At 43.7% G+C, this 23,166-nt stretch overlaps 1 protein-coding gene across 1 annotated transcript in view; it reads left to right on the top strand.

The window, feature by feature from the left end:
- SHPK (sedoheptulokinase) overlaps positions 1-23,166 on the top strand; it is a 32,540-nt gene that overhangs the window by 1,798 nt on the left and 7,576 nt on the right. The window contains exons 2-5 of the mRNA XM_036268778.1: positions 10,273-10,414; positions 19,243-19,426; positions 19,924-20,076; positions 20,967-21,142. Of these exons, the coding sequence (XP_036124671.1) occupies positions 10,273-10,414; positions 19,243-19,426; positions 19,924-20,076; positions 20,967-21,142 (655 nt within the window). The remainder of the gene's footprint in view (positions 1-10,272; positions 10,415-19,242; positions 19,427-19,923; positions 20,077-20,966; positions 21,143-23,166) is intronic.

Below are 23,166 nucleotides of genomic sequence, written 5' to 3'. Positions count from 1 at the left end.
CCTATAATTTCATATACTGCAGGATTTCTCAACCTTGGCACTGTTAATTTTTTTTTTTTTAATTTCTTTATTTTAAGAGAGGAAGAGAAGAGAGAGAGAGATAGAAACAGTGATGAAAGAAAACATCAGTTGTTCTCTGGGGATTTGACCCACAACCTGGGCATGTGCCCTGATTGGGAATTGAATCGGCGACCTCTTGGTACATGGGTCCATGCTCAACCACTGAACCACACCGGCCAGGCGGCACTGTTGATTTTTTTGAGTTGGATGATTCTTTGTTATGGGGAGCTGTCCTGTGACTTGTAGGATGTTTAGCATCATCCCTGGCCTCTATGTGCCAGTAGAACCTTCCTCCTCAGTTATGACACCCCCAAACTATTTCCATATTGCCAAATGTCCCCTAGGGGACAGAAATCACTGGGGTGAGAACCACTGATCTATAGAAATAGCTGATGGCTCTGTTCTTTCCTCATGACCATACTTCTCAGTCTTTAGAAGTATTGTGTACACCATGGTCAACCTCTGTGGAACGTCAGGCTTTTAGGTATTTGCAACTAGGGTTTTTGAGGGAAGCTCTCTGACCCTTTCTGAGTTATTAATTTTTCCTCTCAGGGCCTCAGTTTCCTCTCATCTGTTAAAAGGGAGTTTGACTGAGTTTGTAAAGTATTTTTTCAAATCTGAAGTTCTAGGGTTTGATCTGGATATAGACCAATTGATAATTTGAACCGAAGAATGGGGGCAGCACCTTCCCTGTGACATTGTGGGTATACCCCTTGTCTGTCCCACATCACACCACTAGTACTTGGGCTAAGTGCTGAATACTGATTGTCTCCTTGTCTTCATTGCCATCTGACCTATTTTCCTCCTCCATTAACCCCACCCACACAACTCACCCACCCTGTGCCCATTTTAAACAGCAGCTCCTCTGTTCTGGGTTGATGCACCATCTGATTGCCATGTGCAAACTCTTTTTTTTTTTTTTTTTATCCTCACCCGAGGACATTTTTCCATTTTTTGTTCAGGTAGAGTGGGAGGGAGAGAGAGGAACAGAGAGAGAGAGAGAGAAACATCGATGTGAAAGGAACACATCGAGTGGTTGCCACCCGCACAACCGACCAGGGCCGGGGACAAACTGCAACCGAGGTACATGCCCTTAGCGGGAACCGAACCCGGGTGTCTCAGGACCGCAGGCCGACGCTCTGACCGCTGAGCCAAACCGGCCAGGGCGCCATGTGCAAACTCTTTAAACCGGTACTGTCCAATAGAAATTTGAGCCACAAATGTGAGCCACATTTGTGTTTTCAATTTTCTAGGGCTCATATTTTAAAAAATTAAAAAATAATAGGTAAAATGAATTCTTTTAAATTGAATTCATTGGGTGACATTAGTTAATAAAATGATATAGGTTTCAGGTGTACAAGTCTATAATACATCATCTGTATATTGTACTGTGTGTTCACAACTCCAAGTCAAGTCTCCTTCCATCATCGCTTATCCCCTCTTTACCCTCTTCTACCACCCCCACCCCCTGAAGTGAATTCTAATTGCATGTTTTATTTAACCCAGTGTTCCCAACATAGTATCATTCCAAAATATAATAATTCATGTAAAATTATTAATGACATTGTACACTTCTTTCCATACTAAATCTGAAATCTGGTCTGTATTTTACATTGACAGCACATTTCAATTCAGGTTAGCCACATGTGGCTAATGCCTGCCATGTTGGACAGTGCAGGTCTGAACAAATGTCTTTCCTGCTTCCTTCTTCCTTCCCCTGCTGTCTTCGTCCTTCCCTGCTTGGGGGATCCTGCACAGCCATGCGCCTCCTCTTCGCCTGTCTTTCACTGCCAAGTCAGTTCTGCTGTAGTCTCTCCTATATATCAAGGATCTTGTTAGGATCTGGGGTTGCATCCTCAGGAAAATGCTAAGTGCTCCTTTTCTGCTCTTTCTTCCCCTCTTCACCTTTCTTTCTTCTCCTTTGTTCATGCTTATTAGAATCCAGAAGGCTGACGGGACTAGTGAGGGGTTTGTTCCAAGGAGGGGAGGGCTGTACTCCCCACTGGAGGGAAGCAAGGGGCCTGAGGGCTCAGTCTTCAGATGCTTTACTGAGACCATAAGCTTTTTCAGTTCCCCCATGAACAGAGTAAATTTCTTTTTTTTAAAAAAATCCTCACCTGAGGATATTTTTCCATTTATCTTCAGATAAAGAGGGAGGGAGTGAGGGAGGAACACAGAGAGAGAGAGAGAGAGAGAGAGAGAGAGAGACATCCATGTGAGAGAGACACATCCACTGGTTCCTCTCATATGACCCTGATAAGGGCCTGGGACAAACCACAACCGAGGTACGTGCCCTTGACCAGAATCGAACCTGAGACTCATTGGTCTGGGGGCCAGTGCTCTAACTGCAGAGCCAAACTGGCCAGGGTGAGGTTAAAATTTTTTTTTTTTATTAATCAATTAATTTTTGTTACAGATGTTTCTCCTTTTTCCCCCATTGATCCCCCCTCCCTCTCCCTCCCCGCCTTGTCCCCAGCTTTGTTGTCCATGTCCATTGTTCATGCACACATGCATATAAGTTCTGTGGTTTATCTCTCTCCCTCCACCCCCTCTTCTGGGAATTGTCAATCTGTACCCCACTTCCACGTCTCTGGGACTACCCCATTCCTCAGACTGTTCATTATATTCCACAAATAAGTGAGATCATATGATACTTGTCTTTCTCTGTTTGGCTTGTTTTACTTAGGATAATACTTTCTAGGTCCCTCCATGTAGTCTCAAAGGATAAAAGATCTTTCTTTCTTACAGTTGCATAGTACTTCATTGTGTATATGTACCACTGCTTTTTTATCCATTCATCTACTGATGGACATTTGGGCTGTTTCCAGATCTTAGCTATTGTAAATAGTGCTGCTATGAACATGGGGGTACATATATTCTTTTTGATTGGTGTTTCAGTCTTCTTAGGGTATATTCCTAGAATTGGGATCACTAGGTCAAATGGAAGTTCAATTTTTACTTTTTTGAGGTAACACCATATTGTTTTCCATAGTGGCTGCACCAGTCTGCATTCCCACCAGGTGTGTACTAGAGCCCCCTTTTCTCCACACCCTCGCCAACACTTGTTTGATGATTTGTTGATGGCGACCATTCTGACAGGTGTGAGGTGATATCTCATTGTTGTTTTAATTTGCATCTCTCTGATGATTAGTGATGTTGAGCATTTCTTCATGTCTCTCAGCCATTTGTATGTCCTGTTTGGAGAGGTGTCTATTTGGTTCCTCTGCCCATTTTTTAATTGAGTTCTTTGTTTTCCTTTTGTTAAGTTGCATGAACACTCTCTAAATATTGGAAATTAACCCTTTATCTGATATATCTTTGGCAATTATGCTCTCCCATACAGTGGGTTGCCTTTCTATTTTGATGATTGTATCTTTTGCTGTGCAGAAGCTTTTGAGTTTGATGTAGTCCCACGTGTTCATTTTTTCCTTTGTTTCTGTTGCCTTAGGTGATGTATCAGTGAAAATTCTGCTGCATATGATGTCCGAAATTTTGTTGCCTACATTTTCTTCTAGGATTTTTATGGCTTCACAAGTCACATTTAAGTATTTTATCCATTTTGAGTTTATTCTTGTGTATGGTGTAAGTTGATGGTCTAGTTTCATTTTTTTTTTTGCATGTAGCTGTCCAATTTTCCCAACACCATTTATTAAAGAGGCCGTCTTTACTCCACTGTATGCTCTTGCCACCTTTGTCAAATATTAATGGAGCATATTGCCTTGGGTCCATTTCTGGGTTCTCTGTTTTGTTCCACTGGTCTATATGCCTGTTCTTGTGCCAGTAACAGGCTGTTTTGAGTACAGTGGCTTTGTAGTATTGTTGTAACCCAGGAGATCGACCACACTCAGACTCCATTTTTCAGTTTTTGGGAATGTTTTATTACCTGCGCAGGGACTGCAGCCAACCTACACAGAGGAGAACTGCAGCCCCCAGCTCAGGGGGAGGGTTGCTTATATAGGGCAGGGGTCATTCAAGAGTTTAGCAGAGCAAGCAAGCTGCTTGTATAGAAGCGGAGGCAGTTAGCGATAAGCAGGAGGGAACGGAGGTGGGAGGGAGCTGAGGCGAAAGGGAACTGGGTAAATTGGGTCAGCATACATCTATTCTGCTATTCATTCCATTATCCAAGTTTTAAAAACTAACAAATTCGAGACAGATATCAGCGGTCAGTCAGGTGCAATACACACATGTTGAACAGTTACAGTTTTATGGGGTAAAGGGAGCTTCAGTTTCTCCCTATCAGTTTCTTTACAGAGCATGCAGGACACTCTGGCCTTGGGGCCGTTTGTGTCCTCCCTTTTCTTGAAGGATGTTGCTTTTCAAATTCCCAGTGAAGGTCAAACCTTGGTTAATTTTTATGGGGCTAAAGCCCTCTATAACATTCCCCATTGTTCGTCTTGCTGTCTCTGAGGTTGTTAATTAGGGCAGCTTAAAGACAAGTTGGATTCTAAGGACAGTGAGCTACAACAGTATAACCTGAAATCTGGTAATGTGATCCCTCCAACTTTGTTTTTCTTTTTCAAGATTGCTGAAGCTATTCGAGGACTTTTTTGGTTCCATATGAACTTTTGAAGTATTTGTTCTAGTTCTGTGAAGTATGTCATTGGTATTTTGATGGGGATTGCATTGAATCTATAGATTGTTTTGGGTAATATGGACATTTTAGTGATGTTAATTCTTCCAATCCATGAACAAGGTACGTGCTTCCACTTTTTTATATCTTCCTGTATTTCTTTTTTCAATGACCTGCAGTTTTCTGTGAATAGGTCCTTTAATTCTTTGGTTAAGTTTATTCCTAGGTATCTTAATTTTTTTTGCTGTGATGGTAAATGGGATTGTTTTTTCAGTTTCTCTTTCTGTGAGTTCATCATTGGTGTACAAGAATGCCATCAATTTCTTGACGTTAATTTTGTATCCTGCTACTTTGCCAAATTCATTTATTAAGTCTAGTAAATTTTTGATGGAGTCTTTGGGGTTTTCTATGTATAACATCATGTCATCTGCGAATAATGACAGTTTCACTTCCTCCTTTCCAGTTTGAATCCCTTTTATTTTTTCTTCCTGTCTGATTGCTGTGGCTAAGACTTCCAGTATGTTAAATAAGAGTGGCAAAAGTGGGCATCCCTGTCTTGTTCCTGTTCTTAAGGGAAATGCTTTTAGTTTCTGCCCATTGAGTATGATGTTGGCTATAGGTCTTTCATATATGGCCTTTATTATGTCAAGATATGATCCCTCCATTCCCACATTGCTGAGTGTTTTTATCAGAAATGGATGCTGGATTTTGTCGAATGCTTTTTCAGCATCTATTGATATGATCATGTGGTTTTTATTCTTCATTTTATTTATGTGGTGTGTCACATTTACTGATTTGCGAATATTGTACCATCCTTGCATCCCTGGGATGAATCCCACTTGGTCATGGTGAATAATTTTTTTGACGTATTGCTGGATTCGATTTGCTAGTATTTTGTTCAGGATTTTGGCGTCTATGTTCATCAGGGATATTGGTCTGTAGTTTTCTTTCTTTGTAGTGTCTTTTTCTGATTTTGGAATTAGAATTATGCTGGCCTCATAAAATGAGTTTGGAAGTCTTCCTTAGTCTTGAATTTTTTGAAATAGTTTGAGGAGAATGGGTGTTAGTTCTTTTTTGAATGTTTGGTAAAACTTTCCTGTGAAGCCATCCGGGCCTGGGCTTCTGTTTGCTGGGAGAGTCTTGATTACCTCTTCAATTTCCTTAGTTGTTATTGGTCTGTTCAAGTTTTCTATCTCTTCCCAGTCCAGTTTTGGGAGAATATGTGGTCCTAGAAATTTGTCCATTTTGCTTAGATTGTTGAATTTGTTGCCATATAATAGTCCATAGTAGTTGTTAATGATCTTTTGAATTTCTGTGGTGTCAGTTGTTACTTCTCTTTCATTTCTGATTTTGTGCATTTGGGTTCTCTCTCTTTGTTTCTTGGTGATTCTAGCTAAGGGTCCATCAATCTTGTTTATCTTTTAGAAAAACCAGCAGTTTGTTTCATTGATCCTTTGAATTGTTTTTTTGGTCTCTATGTCATTTATTTCTGCTCTGATCTTTACTATTTCCTTCCTTCTACTTGCTCTGGGGTTTTCTTTTTGTTTGCTTTCTAATTCTTTAAGTTGTGAGGTTAGGTAGTCTTTTAGAAATTTTTTTTTTGTTTCTTGAGGTAGGCCTGTAGTGCTACGGACTTTTCTCTCAGAACTACTTTCGCTGCATCCCATAGATTTTGTGTTGTTGTGTGTTCATTTTCATTGGTTTCCAGGAAGTTTTTAATTTCTTCCTTGATCTCCTTGGTAACCCACTCATTGTTTAATAACATGCTATTTAACCTCCATGTGTTCAAATGTCTTTGCATGTTTTTGTTGCAATTGATTTCTAGTTTCATGCCATTGCGATCTGAGAAGATGCTTGATATGATTTCAATCTTCTTGAACTTGTAGAGATTTAGTTTGTGTCCTATCATGTGGTCTATCTTTGAGAATGTCCCATGTGCACTTGAGAAGAATGTGTATTCTGTAGTTTTGGGGTGTAATTCTCTGTTGATATCTATGAAATCTATTTGGTCTAGTGCTTCATTTAGAGTCTCTGTTTCCTTGCTAATTTTTTGTCTAGAGGATCTATCCAGTGATGTCAGCGGGGTGTTGAAGTCTCCTGCTATGATTGTATTGCTGTCGATTTCTCCTTTAAAGTTCTCCAGAAGATTTTTTATATATTTTGGTACTCATATATTGGGTGCATATATGTTTATCAAGGTTATATCTTCCTGTTGGATAGATCCTTTCAAATTATGTAGTGGCCTTCTTTGTCTCTAGTTATGGCCTTCATTTTGAAATCTATTTTATCAGATATGAATATTGCTACCCCAGCTCTTTTTTCCTTTCCGTTTGCTTTAAAGATTTTTTTCCATCCCTTCACTTTCAACTTATGTGAGTCTTTTGTTGTGAGGTGGGTCTCTTGTAAACAACATATAGATGAGTCATGCTTTCTTATCCAATCAGGTACTCTGTGTCTTTTTATGGGAGCATTCAGTCCATTCACATTTAAGGTGATTATTGATATGTACTTATTTATTGCCATTTTTGTTTAGTTTGGTTATATTTTTCTTCCTATTTCTTCTACTAATTACAGCAATCCTTTTAACATTTCTTGCAATGCTAGTTTGGTGCTAATGTATTCCCTTAGGCTTTTTTTTTTTTGTCTGAGCAGCTCTTTATTTGACCTTCTATTTTGAATGATAGCCTTGCTGGGTAGAGTAGTCTTGGATTCAGATCCTTGTTTTTCATGACCTTGATTACTTCATGCCACTCCCTTCTGGCCTGTAGTGTTTCTGTTGAGAAGTCAGCTGAGAGCCTTACGGGGTTTCCTTTGTAGGTAACCTATTGCTTCTTTCTTGCTGCTTTTAGGATTCTCTCTTTGTCTTTAATTTTTGGCATTTTAATTACTATGTGTCTTGGTGTGGGCCTGTTTGGGTTCTTCTTACTTGGGGCTCTCTGTGCTTCTTGAACTTGAATGCCTTCTTCCTTCACCAAATTAGGGAAGTTTTCTGTCACTGTTACTTCAAATATATTCTCTAACCCTTGATCATTTTCTTCTTCTTCAGGGACTCCTATGATGCGAATATTATTACATTTCCAGTTGTCCCACAGTTCTTTTAAGCTGTCTTCCTGTTTTTTAATTGTTTTTTTCTTTTGGTTTTCTGATTGGTTGATTTTTTCTACCCTGTCTTCTAATTCACTGACCCGGTCCTCAGCTTCCTCTGCTGTGCTGTTTAGACCTTCCAATGTGTTCTTTATTTCTGATATGTCATTCTTTATTTCTTCTTGGTGGTTTTCATTTCCAATTGGTTGATTTTGAACATTTCTATGTCTACTCATGGTGCTAATGTCCTTACTCGTGCTGTTGAGCTTCCTCAAGATCATGGCTCTGAATTTTAGCTCTGTTAACTTGCTTAACTGCTCCACATTTATCTCATGTTTGGTAGAGGTCTCTTGTTCTTCCATTTGGCTTTTGTTTTTTTGTTTCACCATTTTGGCTATCACAGTGGGCTTTGGAGCCTGCCATGTTTTCCCTGTGGGTGTTGGTGTTCTGCTGTTTGTAGCTCCCTCTCCTGGGTTTGGATGAGAGAGGGAGGACCCACGTTAAACACCTCTGTCAAGTCTTACTTTCCTGGTTAGACCTGCTAGCCCAGGAATGGTTCAGTTATCCTCTAGCTTTTTGCCTGGAGGCTATCAGTAGGGGTGACTTGAAGAGCGTTGGGTTCTCAGTTGAATGAAAAACTCCCTCAGGTGTTCAGCGTGAGGGTATTTCCCGAGGGTGGGGCAGATTCTGGTTGTTAATGAGCCTCAATTTGCATTTCAATGGCCCACCTGGGTGGGGTTGAATCTCCAAGGGATGGGCCTCCGCCTCTCCCCAGAGCCCTGGGAAAGAGTAAGATGGCCACCGTCCTGCGTGGCTGCAACTCAGCAAAAGCTCTGAGTGCCCTCCAAATCCTGAGTGTCCCCACACAGTTCCTGTCCAGTCTGCCCTCCCTCTGCCGGAGCCCAAGGTGAGTGGCTGTGGCTATTTTAGCTTCTGTTGTGGCTCTGGACTGTGGAGCCGCTTGGGAGTTTAACCTGAGGGCGCTGCTCACAGCTAAGACCACTGCTGTCTATGGGCTCCCAGACCCCCTTGCATGCCTCCGCAATCCTACCAGGATCGAGTCGGTGTCGCTGGTTATATGGTCCTCGCAAGCTGCTTTTCTGTTGCTTTTTCCTGACAATTTGTTTTTATTTTAGTTGTAATTCCAGTTTGGTCCTGGGAGATGGTCTGTATAGCTTCTATTCACTCTGTCCCCATTTTGGAATTTCTCCAGAACCAAAATTTCTTATGTTTGAGTCACATTATTGTCTCCTTTGGAAGTTAGTGCCTGTACCTCCCACTAATTTGGATATATGCTTGAGTGGATTTAGCATTTTATTTATTTATTTATTTATTTTTAATTTTATTTTTTCAATCACCATTTATCCCCTTGATGCCTTCTTCCACCCCACCACTTGCAATCACCACACTGTTGTCCATGTCTATGCATTTCTCTCTCTTTTTTTCTTTTTTCCTCAATTCCCCCCTCCCAGTACCCACGCCCCAGAGCTGTCTGCCTGCTCTGTATCTATGAGTCTGTCTATTTTGCTTGCTAGTCCAGTTTGTTCATTATGGATTTAGCATTTCCTTAGCTCTGAGATATCAAAATGCATTTTCCCATCTGACTCTGAAGACCTTTGAACTTTTCCAAATACTACATTCTTTTTCTATTCTTGTCTCTTAGGATCATCAGACTCTATTTATATGCTGCTTGATCACATTCTGCTTATCTCTCATGACTTTGTCTTTTAAGGTGATTCTGCCGAGAAAAGTTTTCAAGGAGGCAGCAAATTGGAAGGAAAGACAAATTAGGAAAAGATGGTCCTCACTAAAATGTTTTTCCACCCCCCCAAATCTCTTTACACTATCAGGTTCTCTCTGTGTAGCTCCTACCATTGCCAATTAATCTGAAAAGACAGAGTATCTTCTGATGATGATATCCTCCCATTCAGAAAGTCCTAGGGGCTTCCCATTACCTTTAGGGAGGGTCCCTTACTGTGAGCTTCAGGCCCAATGATTGGGTCCCAGCCTGTCCTCTTGTCCAGCCTCATTGCCCACCACCCCCTTGCATAGCCCATCCCCCTGGTTCTGTACCCAGGTGTTCCATGGCCTTCTTTGTGCCCACCTTTCCTGGGTGTGTTATTGTTTCCAAGTCCTGGGCCTGGCCCTCAGGGCACTCAGGAAATGTTCTTCCCTGGGTATTTCATCCATCTCCTACCCTAACACTCTATGTGCCTTGGGAAAGACCTTTACCTTATCTCTGACAGCAGGGTCTGTCCTGTGCTTTCCTGTCCTCCCTGCTAGACTGTAACTTCTTGTGGGACAGGGGCAGTGCTCTCATCAGCTCACACCCACCCACAGTGGCAGGCAGGGCCTGGGGCCTCATCTGTGAAGGAACGGAGTGGAACCTTGCCCACCACATTCCTGCTCTGAGCCCTGCGGGACGGGGTGGAGAGCTCTCAGTCTCACATCTCTTCCCTGAGACCAGTCAGCACGTGACCCCAGTGGACTTAGCTGGGCAGCCACCACCCAGGAAAGCCCTTGGGGCCCTTACCCTATGTGTCCTGTTTTGTTTCCAGGCTCGGGAGCAGGATGTGAGTAGAATCATCCAAGCCTTAAACGAGTGCCTTGCTGCTCTTCCCCGGCAGCAGCTCCGGAAAGTCTGTGGCATCGGAGTGTCAGGACAGATGCATGGAGTCTTATTTTGGAAAACAGGCCAAGGTATGCTGGGCTCCGGGGTGATCACACGCTGTCAACAGTCACTGTGGAGTGAAAAACGTGCTGCCAAGGTCTGTCTGAGGGTCAGCAGTGGGGATGCAGTGGCACATGCTGCCTCATACTTTGTGTATGTCCTGTCTTGCACAAATACGTTAGCGAATCAGTGAACTGTCCATTCACACATCATCAGCAATTAGTAGGAGGAGGAAGAAGAGTGAGTTCTTTCTGATTCTCTGTAGGATTCCATGCAGTGGATTTTTCTTAGTTTTCTCTTGATGAGTCTCAGAGCATCACTATTAGCAACCAAGAGGTAGTATAGCTGTAGGAGATGCCAAGACACAGAGGGAAGGCCTCTTTTTTTTTTTTTTTTTTTTCAGATATTTGTGATTTTTAAATTCTAGGGTGTGTCCTTTTTATGGGCTCATTTGCTGGCTAAGCATTATTATTATCGTTATTTTGGTTACTCTTCACCTGAGAATATTTTTCCATTAGTTTTTTTTTTTTTTACATAGAATGGAAGGGAGAGAGGGAGAGGAGGAGGAAGAGGAGGAGGAGGAGGAAGAGAGAGAGAGAGAGAGAAACATTGATTGGTTGCCTTCCACACAACCCAGACCAGGGCCAGGGATTGAACCTGCAACCAAAGTACCTGCCCTTGACCGGGAATCAAACCTGAGACCCTTGGTCTGCAGGCTGACGCTTTAACCACTGAGCCAAAATGGCCAGGGCTAGCTAAGCATCATTTAGTTGACTATCTTATATCATGAGGTCTGTTCAGAGGTGGGTGACCTGTTCTGTTTGGCTTCCTGGAGGAGAAAGAACTAAGCCAGTAAAATAGCAATGAGCAATTTACATGCAAGATACTAGGTACTGGGCAAAGGATGTTACCTGCATGATCTCATCAAACTTTCCCAACACCCTATGACATAGGTTACATTATTACCCCTGTTGTGCAGATGAAAAGTTGAGATTCTGAGAAATTAAGATAATATGTTGTTGGTCATATGGCAGCAAGTGGTGACTCCAGCTTTTGAACCCAGATACGTCTGAGCGTAGACGCTGAGCTTTTATTTTTATTTTATTTTATTTTTTAATATTATTAGTGTTTTATTTATTTATTTTTAAGTATTTTAGTGTTTTATCCTCACCCGAGGATATTTTTCCATTTTTTGTACAGATAGAGTGGGAGGGAGAGAGAGAGAGAGAAACATCGACGTGAAGGGACACATCGAGTGGCTGCCACCCGCACGACCAACCAGGGCCGGGGACAAACTGCAACCGAAGTACATGCCCTTAGCGGGAACCGAACCCGGGTCTCTCCGGACCGCAGGCCGACGCTCTAACTGCTGAGCCAAACTGGCCAGGGCGACGCTGAGCTTTTAAAGGCCTCTGGGCCCTGCTGGTTTGGCTCAGTGGTTGGATCATTGGCCTGTGGACCAGAGAGTCCCAGGTTCCCGCTAGGGCCACATACATACATACATACATACATACATACATACATAAATACCTCTGGGATGAACAGAGTGACAGGGGGACACAATAGCTTAATGAAGGGAGGAACTTTCCAACCCAATGTCCAAGGAGGCGTTAGACACCATCGACAGTTGTGCGTTCCCTGTTATGGCAATCACTGAAAATATCTTCTTTAATTATAAAAAATCCTCTATTGATGTAAACATAGGGAGAATAATATTATGAACCAATACACCCATCCCCCAGCTTCAAAAACACCAACATTTTAATTCAGGTGTTTTAGGCAGAAGATGGGTGGCTACTTTGGGATGCTGTAGTTAAGGGGATTTGAACATGGGATTCACCCCTTCCTGCCTGGAGAGGCAGTGATTCTGATTCCCCTGGGCCAAGTGGTGACTGGTGTCTAGTGCTGCATCCTTTGAGAAATCCCTAGGATGGGCTGGGTACCCAGAGAAGCCAGTGCCAGCTCCCTCCTTCCTTCTCTCTCAGTCATCTGCCTGTTGTTAGGCCAGCTGGGACCACAGGAACTGCTTGGCTCCTATCAGTAGCCAGAGCAGTGGCCGATTAGGGTGTTAGAGCTGACCTCTCAGAGGGAGTCTAGGTTGTAAAAGCTTTTTAAACTCCTTAATTTTGCATTAACGAGAATAAATGCCCTTTTAATACTAAAACCCTTTCCAAAGAGGACAGCAGAGATCTAATGATTGTGGTCTAGTCACACGCCTTCCTTTCTGCCCGTCTCCTGGACTCTGGAACAACCACACAAGCCGCGCTCTCCTGTTGAAGAGAGCTGCTTAATATTTCATTGAGCCAGCCCACATGCCCTTTTGTCTTGTTTTCTGTTTCTGGGAAGGAGGAAAGCCATTGTTTGCCACTGTTGGACGATGATGATACCTGCTTAGCAGAGTTAGTTGAAATCAATTTGGGATCAGGTCGTTCTGCTTTTAATGGTGGACGTAATTCAGTTTGGGTTTAGTACCTACAATGTAGAAGGCTCTGTGGTGGGCCCCACGGGAGACATAGAAAAGAATGGATGAAGCCCTCACCTTCCAGGGCACACTCAAGGCAGTCAACATAGATGGGGACCAGTAACCCGAGCAGAGAGCTAAGTGCTTCCATGAGGGCACAGGTGAGGCAGTGGCGGAGAGGAAAGGGAGTGACTAGTGTCTTCTGAGAGGCCTGTGGTTACGCCTGTTTCAAGACTCCACTTTTAGGTTCAGTAATAGCAGGAGAGAAGTGGGGATCATAAAACCAAGCTAAAAGGCAAGCAGCAGACTGGGAGGAATGATTTGCTAGTGTATAGTAGACAAAGGACAAATATGGGTACATATAAAGAACTTATAACAAAGAAAGGACAGATGGCCCTGTGAAAAAATGGGCCAAGGATAAAGACAGGCAGTTCCTAGAAGATGAAATACAAATGCCTAATAAGCATATGAAAAGGTGCTCAATGTCATTAGTAATTAGGGAAGTACAGATGAAAACAATAATGACATACCATTTCAATATGAGAATATGAGAATCAAAGTTCGATAATGTCAAAAGTTGGCAAAGGGGTGGAAAATACATTCTTTTAAATACAACTGTTGGAAATATCAATCAGCAGAGCCGTTTTGGAGGGCAATTTAGCGGGGCCTATTAGAAACAAGGTACCGTAGCTTCTAAAAGAAGAAAAAGATGAGATAGCTGCTATGACTCAGCAGCGCTACTACTTGGAATTTGTGCAGGAAAAGTACTTTGACACGCATGTAGCATGTACGTAAGGAGGCAAAATTGTGGCCGTTCACTGCATCCTTGTTTATGGCAGTGCAAAAGGTGACATTTAATCGTAGGGGAGCTGTTCAACAGTGTTCTTGTGCCCATGCTGAAGAATGATACACAGTAGCTAAAAAGAATAAGGTCCATTCATATATACTGACATGAAAAGAACTCCAGAACATGTTGGATGATAAAAACAACCCATGCAAAGGTACAGGGTAGTACTATATTGTTGTTGTTGTTTTAAAATATATATATTTTATTGATTTTTTTTAGAGAAGAAGGGAGAGAGAGAAACATCTATGTGATATCTATCAGCTGCCTCCTGCATGCTCCCCACTGGGGATCGAGCCTGCAACCCGGGCATGTGCCCTGACCGGGAATCGAACCAGGACTTCTCAGTCCATGGGACGATGCTCAGTCCACTGAGCCACACTGGCCGGGCAGTACTATGTTTTTTAATAGACAACAAAAAACCCAACTCAAACCAACCAAACCAAATCAAATCTGTGTAAGCTAGAAACTGGACGGTTACCCAGCAAGAGCTGACAGTGACAGGAAGGGGCTGGGACTCAGGTGGGGAATCGTCAAGCTGGCCTTTTGCTTTATCTGTAATATTCGAACATTTTATATTGAGAATGCATTCACTTACGTGTGTGATTAAAAAAATTAAAAATATCAAATTCTTTACCAAAAAAAAGAAAGAACAGAGGAAAAAGTATCTCTCAGGCCAGATTCTGAAACAGGTTACCTGAATGGAATCCTGTTTCTACCATTTAGGTGAACATTGGCAAAACAATTTTAACTTCTCTGTTCTTCATTTTTCTTATGTGTAAAATGAGGATAATTTTCACATCTATAAGGTGTTATATAGATTAAATGAATTAATATTTTTAAAGTTCTCTGAATAATACCTGGTACATGGTAAGAACTCCATATTTGTTTTATAATACAAAGAAAATAAAAATGATAGTCTAAAATGATAGTCTAAATATAAAAAACAGCTAATTTTGGAAGTAGATAAAGGGGTTGAAGAAAAGCTTCAGAGATCTAGCGTTCGGGCTGGGATAAGGCTCCCAGCTTTAAGATTAGGTAGAAATGTGTTGTGAGGGTAGACCACTCCCAGGAGGAACCCCCAGGAAAAACATGAGATGTTTTAGGTGCATGCTTTTGTAACATGCCTCCCTGGGTTTTTGGGTATTGGCCAGGGATACCAACCAGAAATCGACAAGATCCCTCAGAGTCTTTGCCTGGCTGTTCCATCTATATGCCACACATGTCCCCAGATATTTTTTTTTTCAAATATGTTCTTATTGTTTTTTTTTTTTTTTTTAGAGAGGAAGGGAGAAGGAGAGAGAGAGAAACATTGATCATTTGTCTCCCAAATCCACCCTGGCTGGGAACTGAACCCACAACGTGGGCATGTGCCCTGACTAGGAATTGAACCAATGACCCTTTGGTACAGGGGAAGATGCTCAACCACCTGAGCCATACCGGCCAGGGCTCCCTAGATATTTTATGGCTCACTCTCTTATTCCATTCAAGCCCCTCCTCACATGTCACCTCAGAGAGCTTCCTTGATCACTGTCCAGCAGTCTATCCCTCTGTCCCCTTACCTTGTTGTGTATTTCTTCATAACAACTAAAAGTACCTGGTATTATGTATTTGTTTGCTTATGTTCTGTATCCCTAGCATATAAGCTTCATGAAGGCAGTGACTTCTCCTTGTTCACTGCTATAATCTCAGGGACTAGAACCAGTGCCTAACACATATTAGATACTCAATAAATGTATCATTCAATCGTGTGTGTATGAATGAATGAATGAGTTTCATGGCCTGAGGGGCAGTTACATCACTTTCTTTGGTTCTTAACGAGCAAATTGATAGGAAAATTGTAATGATCTTGGCTCCCACATCTAGGGTCTGAGATCAGACACAACCATGAAACAGCTTTGTGTAGGGCTTTGCCCTGCTTGGCTTCATGGCAGCACTGTCCTACAGTGGAGGCCAGAGTCTCATCCCCGTCCCCTATTTAGAGTGTCCTTGATTGCTGACAACCTTTACTGACTGCCAACATTCTTTTCTCACTCTGTTGCAGTAGTTTTATTTATATTGCACAGAGGTGTGGGAAAAGAGAACAAAAGATATATAATGGACTATATTGCTTTTTTCAAAGGCTACTAGAATTTAGAAGGTAAAAGTTAATCGCCATCGTCAACATTATCATCATCACTAACATTAATTGGGTGCGTACTATGTGTTAGGTACTGTTCTAAGTGCTTTACATGTGTTAACTCATTTACTACATGCAACTTTACACACACAGTACACACAACACACAACCCTGACCCTGACTCTAACCCTCCCCTTTGCTACTAGACTGAGAGTGCAGTCAATTCATGGGCAGGAAGAACCACCAGGATTCAGGAAACAATTCTAAGAGCCCTCTACGTCTGGATTTCTAGATGCAGTTGCCACCAAAATGCTGAACTAGCCTGGCTGCTGACTCTTTTCCCCAAGATGGGTTTTAGAGGAATCATCAGAGAAAAACACCAGGGAAAGTGGAGAACACTGTCAGAAAGCCTTGGCTGACAGAGTTGGTCTGTGTGGGTTGATGGTTTGGGGCAAGAGGCAGCCAGCCTTACCTGTGGAAGGATAAACTGGGAGGGGGAACCTGTCTCCACATCCACAGGAACTCAGATGTCTTGAGGAATAAAATCAAGGCAGTGGAAAGAAAGCAGGTATCCTTGCCCAAATCCCAGGGCTGGTGACTCACAATCTAAGGATCCTCATAATGTTTCCTCCTAGAGGGGACGAGGAAGCCCTGAACCGAGGAGATATTTTTCAGCATGGATGACGAGCTGTGGATCCATCCCAGCATTCATCCATCCTCCCCAGCCTCTCAGGGCTGACAAGGACTCAGGTCTGGTCCATTTCCATTGCCTGACCGAATAGCCAATATTCCTAGAGCAAAATGAGCTCCTGGGCCAGGACAAGAGGACATTTGAAGAGTACAGCTGTTTCACAAGAGACCATCAGAAGCAGAACTATTAGAATGAACAGACTAAGAATTTAAAATATGTTGACATAATATTAAAATATATTAAAGGAGGATATTAGCAAGTAAACTATAAGAAGAAAACATAAAAAGAACCATGCAAAATATTAGGTATAAAAAATATGATAGTTGAGCCCAGCCAGTGTGGCTCAGTGGTTGAGCATGGACCCGTGCACCAAGAGGTCGCTGATTCAATTCCCGGTCAGGACACATGCCCAGGTTGTGGGCCCAATCCCTAGTGGGGGCATGCAGGAGGTGGCCAGTTGATGTTCTCTCTCATCAATGTTTCTATCTCTCTTTCCCTCTCCTTCTCTGTCTCAAAACAATAAAGAAAAAATATTAAAAAATATATATATGTAATAGTTGAGATAAAGAATAGATGGGATTAATAGAATTGATTAAACTTCAGAGCAAATAGAGAATGAAAGATTAGATTGAGGAAATTTCTCAGAAGGAAGAAAGAAAGGACAGAGAAATAGAAAATACAAAGGAAAGCTGACGTTGAGGATTCAGAAGCACTAACATCTGAATAATAGTCTCATAGGGGAAAAATGAAAGTGATAGAGGAGGGAATATTTGAAGAATGGAGAAAAATTCCCCCTAACTGACAAAATAAGCTGTAATGCCCCAGACTGAAAGGGCCCATAGAATGTCACAGAGAAGAGAGAAGGAAAACCCCAGCTAAATCCATTATAGTGGATTTGAGAGGCAAGGAGGAAATTCCAAAAACTTACAGAGTGAAAGATCAGATCCCATATCAAAGAATTAGAAGCAGATTGACATTTAATTTTTTTCAACAGCAATATTCTATATAAAAAGGCAATGGAATAATATTTTGGTTATCTACTGCTACGCAACGAATTATCTCCAAACCGAGTGATTTAAAACAGGAACCATTATATCATGTCTTATAAATAATGTACAAGGCTCAGCTGACTGATCTGCTCTTACATGGAGTTGACAGGTTTATTGGGAGTATTTATCTGGTGGACAGACTGGTCTGGAGGGTCTGGGATGGTTCTACTCAGTGCCTGGTGCTTTGGTGGGGAAGGCGGGAATGCTGGGCTCAGCTGGGGGTGGTTTGCTAGATGCCTACATGCGACTTCTGCATAGTCTCTCTAGCACAGTGGCCTCAGGGTAGTGGGGACCCTTATAGGGCAGTGGCTTCCCCTGCGTGAGTGCTCCAGGAAGTTCTGGTGGGAGGTGCAAAGCTTATACTTGGCCTTGGGAGAGCTGGGTGTCACTCCTACCACATTGTCTTGGTCAAGCAAGTCACCGAGGCCAGCTCAGATTCCAGGAAAAATGATTTAGACTCTACCTCTTAATGGGAGGAGTAGCAAATAATTTGTAGCCATCTGCCACAAATCTACAAATAGTGTTTTTAAGTAATGAAGAAAAGGAACTTAGAACCGAGAATATTGTAACTGTCATTCAAATATGAGGATATGGCCCTGGCTGGTTTGGCTCAGCTGTTAGAGCGTCGGCCTGCGGTCCGGAGAGACCCGGGTTCAGTTCCCGCTAAGGGCATGTACTTCGGTTGCAGTTTGTCCCCGGCCCTGGTTGGTCGTGTGGGTGGCAGCCACTCGATGTGTCCCTTTCACATCGATGTTTCCCTCTCTCTCTCTCTTCCTCCCACTCTATCTGTACAAAAAATGGAAAAATGTCCTCATCAACATTTCTCCCTTCCTTGCCCTGCCCTGCCCTGCCCTGCCCTGCCCTGCCCTGCCCTGCCCTGCCCTCCCCTGCCCTGCCCTGCCCTCCCCTGCCCTCCCCTCCCCTCCCCTCCCCTCCCCTCCCCTCCCCTCCCCTCCCCTCCCTTCCCCTTTCCTTCCTCACCCGAGGACATTTTTTGCATTTATCTTCAGATAGAGCGGGAGGGAGAGAGGGGGGAAGAGAGAGGAACATTGACGTGAGAGAGACACATTGACTGGTTGCCCCCCACACGACCCCAACCTGGGCTGGGGACAAACTGCAACCGAGGAACGTGCTCTTAGCCAGAACCAAACCTGGGTCTCTCTGGTCCCTGGGCAGACACTCACCGCTGATCCAAACCAGCCAGGGCTATTTATTAATTTTTTGTTTATTGATTTTAGAGAGAGAGGAAAGGGGAGGGGGAGAGAGAGAAACATTGATGAGAGAGAACATCGATTGGCCGCCTCCTGCAAGGCCCCCACTGGGGATTGTGCCCACAACCTTGGGCACGTGCCCTGAACAGTAATCAAACTGGCGACCTTTTGGTGCATGGGTCAATGTTCAATGACTGAGCCACACTGGCTGGGCATAATATCAACTTTTAAAAAATGAATAAAAGGAACATAGAAGAGGTGGGACAAATGGAGGGAGGAAGTGACTTGCCCAGGGTCCCATAGCTGTTGATGGGGAGCCAGGTGCTAACCCCAGGGGCTCTATACTAGAACCCATGTGTGTGAGTGAAGCATTGTCATGGGTGATACGGTCTGTGCCAGACCCTCACTAGCAGAGCAGTCTCCAGGACATGCTGCTGCTGGTCAGTTGTTCTTCTCCCTGATTTTGGTGATCTCTTTTCCAGGCTGTGAATGGACAGAGGGAGGGGCTGCCCCTGCGTTCAAGCCCAGAGCTGTGAGCCACCTGGTCACGTGGCAGGATGGCCGGTGTAGCAGCGGGTTCCTGACTTCTCTGCCCCAGCCAGAGTCCCATCTCAGTGTGGCCACAGGTTTTGGCTGTGCAACCATCTTCTGGCTTTTGAAAAATAGGTACAGACCACTGTTCTCTGAATTGGGTGCTGTCTTTCCAGGGGAATGAGAGTGGCCAGGGGTCTTCTCCTTCAGCTGGTCAGCATCACTCTGTCTACTGTCCCTCAGTGAGAGTGACCTAGACTTGGTCTAGAACTGCTTCATTTCTCAGAGGGCTCTTATTGGTTATTCTATTCTAGCCCAGAGGGGGAAAGCAGGGGCTAGAGAGGACAAGGGACTTGCCAAGGGTCATGTGGTGAGTTCACAGTGGGGTTAGGGCTGCTGAGAACGGCTGATGTCCTGCTTTCTGAGGCAGGGCGTATCCTCTCTTGAGGTCCCCTCCCCTAAAGACAGCGGTGCTTGGAGCAGCTGGGAGGGCCGCACTGCAGGAGGTCCATCCTGGGAAGCCATGCACATGGAGTTCTGGCCGCCAGCCGTGTCTAGTAAGCAGCTAGGTACAGTGCATGCTTTTAAGTCACTATTAGACCATGTTGAGTTGTTTTTGGTATGAAAAACAGCCCCGAGTTCCTGACGTCCTACGATGCAGCTGGCACCATCCACGACTATGTGGTTGCCATGTTGTGTGGCTTGCCAAGACCCCTGATGTCTGACCAGAATGCTGCTAGCTGGGGATATTTCAACACCCAGAGCCAAAGCTGGAACTTGGAGATGTGAGTATCACCTTGCAGGCTGGCTCTAGCCGAAGGGCAGAATCTCTAGAGCAAGAGCTTCATTGGGCTTTCCCATTTGGGGAGAGTGGAGAATCCTAAGAAACTGGGAATCAGGTTCCACTGGGCATGGGTGGACCTGGTGGTAAGTGAAGCCCTTGGGGAGGGGTGCCACCTTCTACACCATGATTCCCTCCTCCACAGTCACCAAGACCTAGGGTGGGCTCCCCAGTTGTCTGTAACCTTATTTTAAAATAAGGTTAAGAGATGGAAGTAGTAGGTGTTAGGGATGCCTTTTAAGTTCTGTTTAAACAATCATTTGCCTTTTCAGGTCCAGAAGTCCACTTCCTTCAGGGCCCCAATTCTGAGCTCTGTAATAAAACAAAAAGCACCTGGTAGTTCAGGTAAAGGACTTTCTAGCATGTTTTATAAAATTGACAGCCCCATGTTCACTAACCCTGAGTGACAAATGCATTTGGTATTCAGGAGATGACCGATGGGCTTAACTTTGGTGTGGCCTGTGCTAACCACCCATGACTTTGCACTGAGACTCCCTTTGCAGGTGTTTGTGTTCTCCTCGGACACAGGGGCCGGATGCCAATGCTGTTTGGCTCTTATCTAAACCTTCCTGATCACCCCTGCCTGAGCTGATTGTTCTCTTCCCCTAAAGGCCAGTCTCGGGCTTTTGAAGGCCAGCGTTCACTCTTTAAAAAAAATCCTAACCTATTTCTCATGGTTTTCAAAAAGCCAGAGACCCCTGTGAAAACAGTGGCTTCTACCCTCCCTTCTCCAACTTGTACCCTGTAGTGCTTTCCTTTGTTGAGTTTCCTGGAAACAACAAAAACCAGAAAATCAAGCACTGGGTAAATACGCCGTCCACTTTTGGTTTTCAGACTGACGGCCTCTGGCTTTCCCATCCACCTGCTCCCCGACATCGCTGAGCCTGCCAGTGTGGCAGGCAGAACTGCCCATGCATGGTTTGAAATCCCAAAGGGGACACCCGTTGGGGTGGCCTTGGGTGATTTACAGGCCTCCGTCTATTCCTGCATGGCCCAAAGGACAGATGCAGGTAAGTCTTGTTTTCTCCTCAGACTTCTACTGTGTGTGAGGGTCTGAGAGGCACACATACCTGGGAAGCCCCACCATGCTGTCCATCATTACTCTGTAAACATGAAAAACACTCTCCTCCCTACAGGTGAAGCCCCTGCTCAGGGAGCTTACAATTCAGCAGGCCCAGTTCGGTCCCTGACCCTGGTCTGTGCCTTTCCTCTCTAGGGCCAGGTGAGGGAATGACTCTCTAGTTGTCTGGTTTCTGTGTAACTCCACGACCAAGAAAATAGATTAATACATTAGAGTTTTTGTTATTGTGTGTCAATGGAAGTTTCGCCCCATCTGACTAAAAGTCTAGAATCTTGCCCAGCTGGTGTGGCTCAGTGAATTGAGTGGCATCCCATGGACTGAGAGGTCCCAGTTCAATTCCCAGTCGAGGCACATGCCCAGGTTGCAGGCTCGATCCCCAGGAGGGGGTGTGCAGGAGGCAGCCGATCACTGTTTCTCTCACATTGATGTTTCTATCTTGTTCTCCTTTCCTCTCTCTCTAAAAAATCAGTAAAAACTTAAAAGTCTAGAGTCTTTTCTGTATTTTGGTGTAAGAGTTACGGTGAGATGGGGGCAGCAGTGTAGGGCAGGGGTTGGCAAACTTTTTCTGCAAAGGGCCAGATTGCAAATATTTTAGGCTTTGTGGACTATATAGTTTCTGTCCTAATGACTACTTAATTATGTTGAAGCATGAAATCAGCCACTGCTATTCATAAATGAATGGGCGTAATTGTATTCTAATAAAGCTCTTTAAAAAAATATTTTTATTGATTTTAGAGAGAGAGGAAGGGATATGGGGAGAGAGAGAGAAACACTGATTAGCTGCCTCCTGCACATCCCTACTGGGGATCAAGCCCGCAACTCGGGTATGTGCCCTGACTGGAATCCAACCAGCAACATTTTGGTGCATGGGCCAATGCCCAACCAACTGAGCCATACTGGCCAGGACCCAATAAAACTCTTTATAGACACTGAGATGTGAATTTCATATAATTTTCATATGTTATGAAATATTCTTCTCCTTTTGATTTCTTTTTCAACCATTTGAAAATGTAAGAACATTCCATTCCTATGAAATGTCCAGAATAGACGAATCCGTAGAGACAGAAAGTAGATTAATGGTTGCCAGGGGTTGATTGCTAACAGGTATGGGGTTTCTTTGTGGAGTGATGAAATTGCTCTAAAATTAGATTGTGGTGATGGTTGTACAACTCTGTGAGTATTCTAAAAACCCCTGAATTGTGTACTGTAAATTTTGTGGTGAATTTATGGGAACTACCTATTAGTAAAATTATTATTACAAAAAAATGTAAAAGCTGTTCTTATCTCCCGGGCCATACCAAAACAGGTGGTGTTGCCTGTGGGCTGTCATTTGCCCCTCCCTAGGCGAGGGTAGAAATTGGGCCTGTGTGCCCGAGCAGGGGGGTTGCAGGTCGTGTGTTTCCACTAATCCTCATGGCAGCCTGCCTGAGCTAGTCTCTTTGGGAGCCCCTCCTTGTTACCAAGGGGAACAGAGAATTAATTCATCTTATCCAGGTTGTCTCTGTCATCTCATCTTTCTTCCTCCATCAGAACGATTTCAATTCAACCTTGAGTTTAAAAATTCTGACCAGCACTAGTCTCTGTGTAGTAGTTTATTCCTTTTTCATTACAGTCTTAAGAAATAATTCCAAGTGACTGATTTTGTTTTGTTTTTTTGCTGTAATTCCTGTTAGTTGAAGATTAGCTGAGCGGGAAAGGTGAAATTCTGTCAATTTTGTTTGCACATATATGTGACAGAGTCATTTAAAAAAAATTCAGCCAAGCTTGTGTGGCTCAGTGGTTGAGTGTTGACCCTTGTACCGAGAGGTCGCCTGTTCAATTCCTGGTTGGGGCACATGCCCATGTTGTAGACCCGATCCCCAATGTGGGGCATGCAGGAGGCGGCCAATCGATGTGTCTCCCTCATCGATGTTTCTGTCTCTCTCCCTCCCTTCCTCTCTCTCTACGATCAAT

The sequence above is a fragment of the Molossus molossus genome, unplaced genomic scaffold (genome assembly GCF_014108415.1).
Source record: "Molossus molossus isolate mMolMol1 unplaced genomic scaffold, mMolMol1.p scaffold_m16_p_19, whole genome shotgun sequence".
In the NCBI taxonomy this organism is placed as follows: domain Eukaryota; kingdom Metazoa; phylum Chordata; class Mammalia; order Chiroptera; family Molossidae; genus Molossus; species Molossus molossus.
Note: the sequence above shows the minus strand (reverse complement) of the source record. Positions and strands in the feature narration are given on the sequence as shown.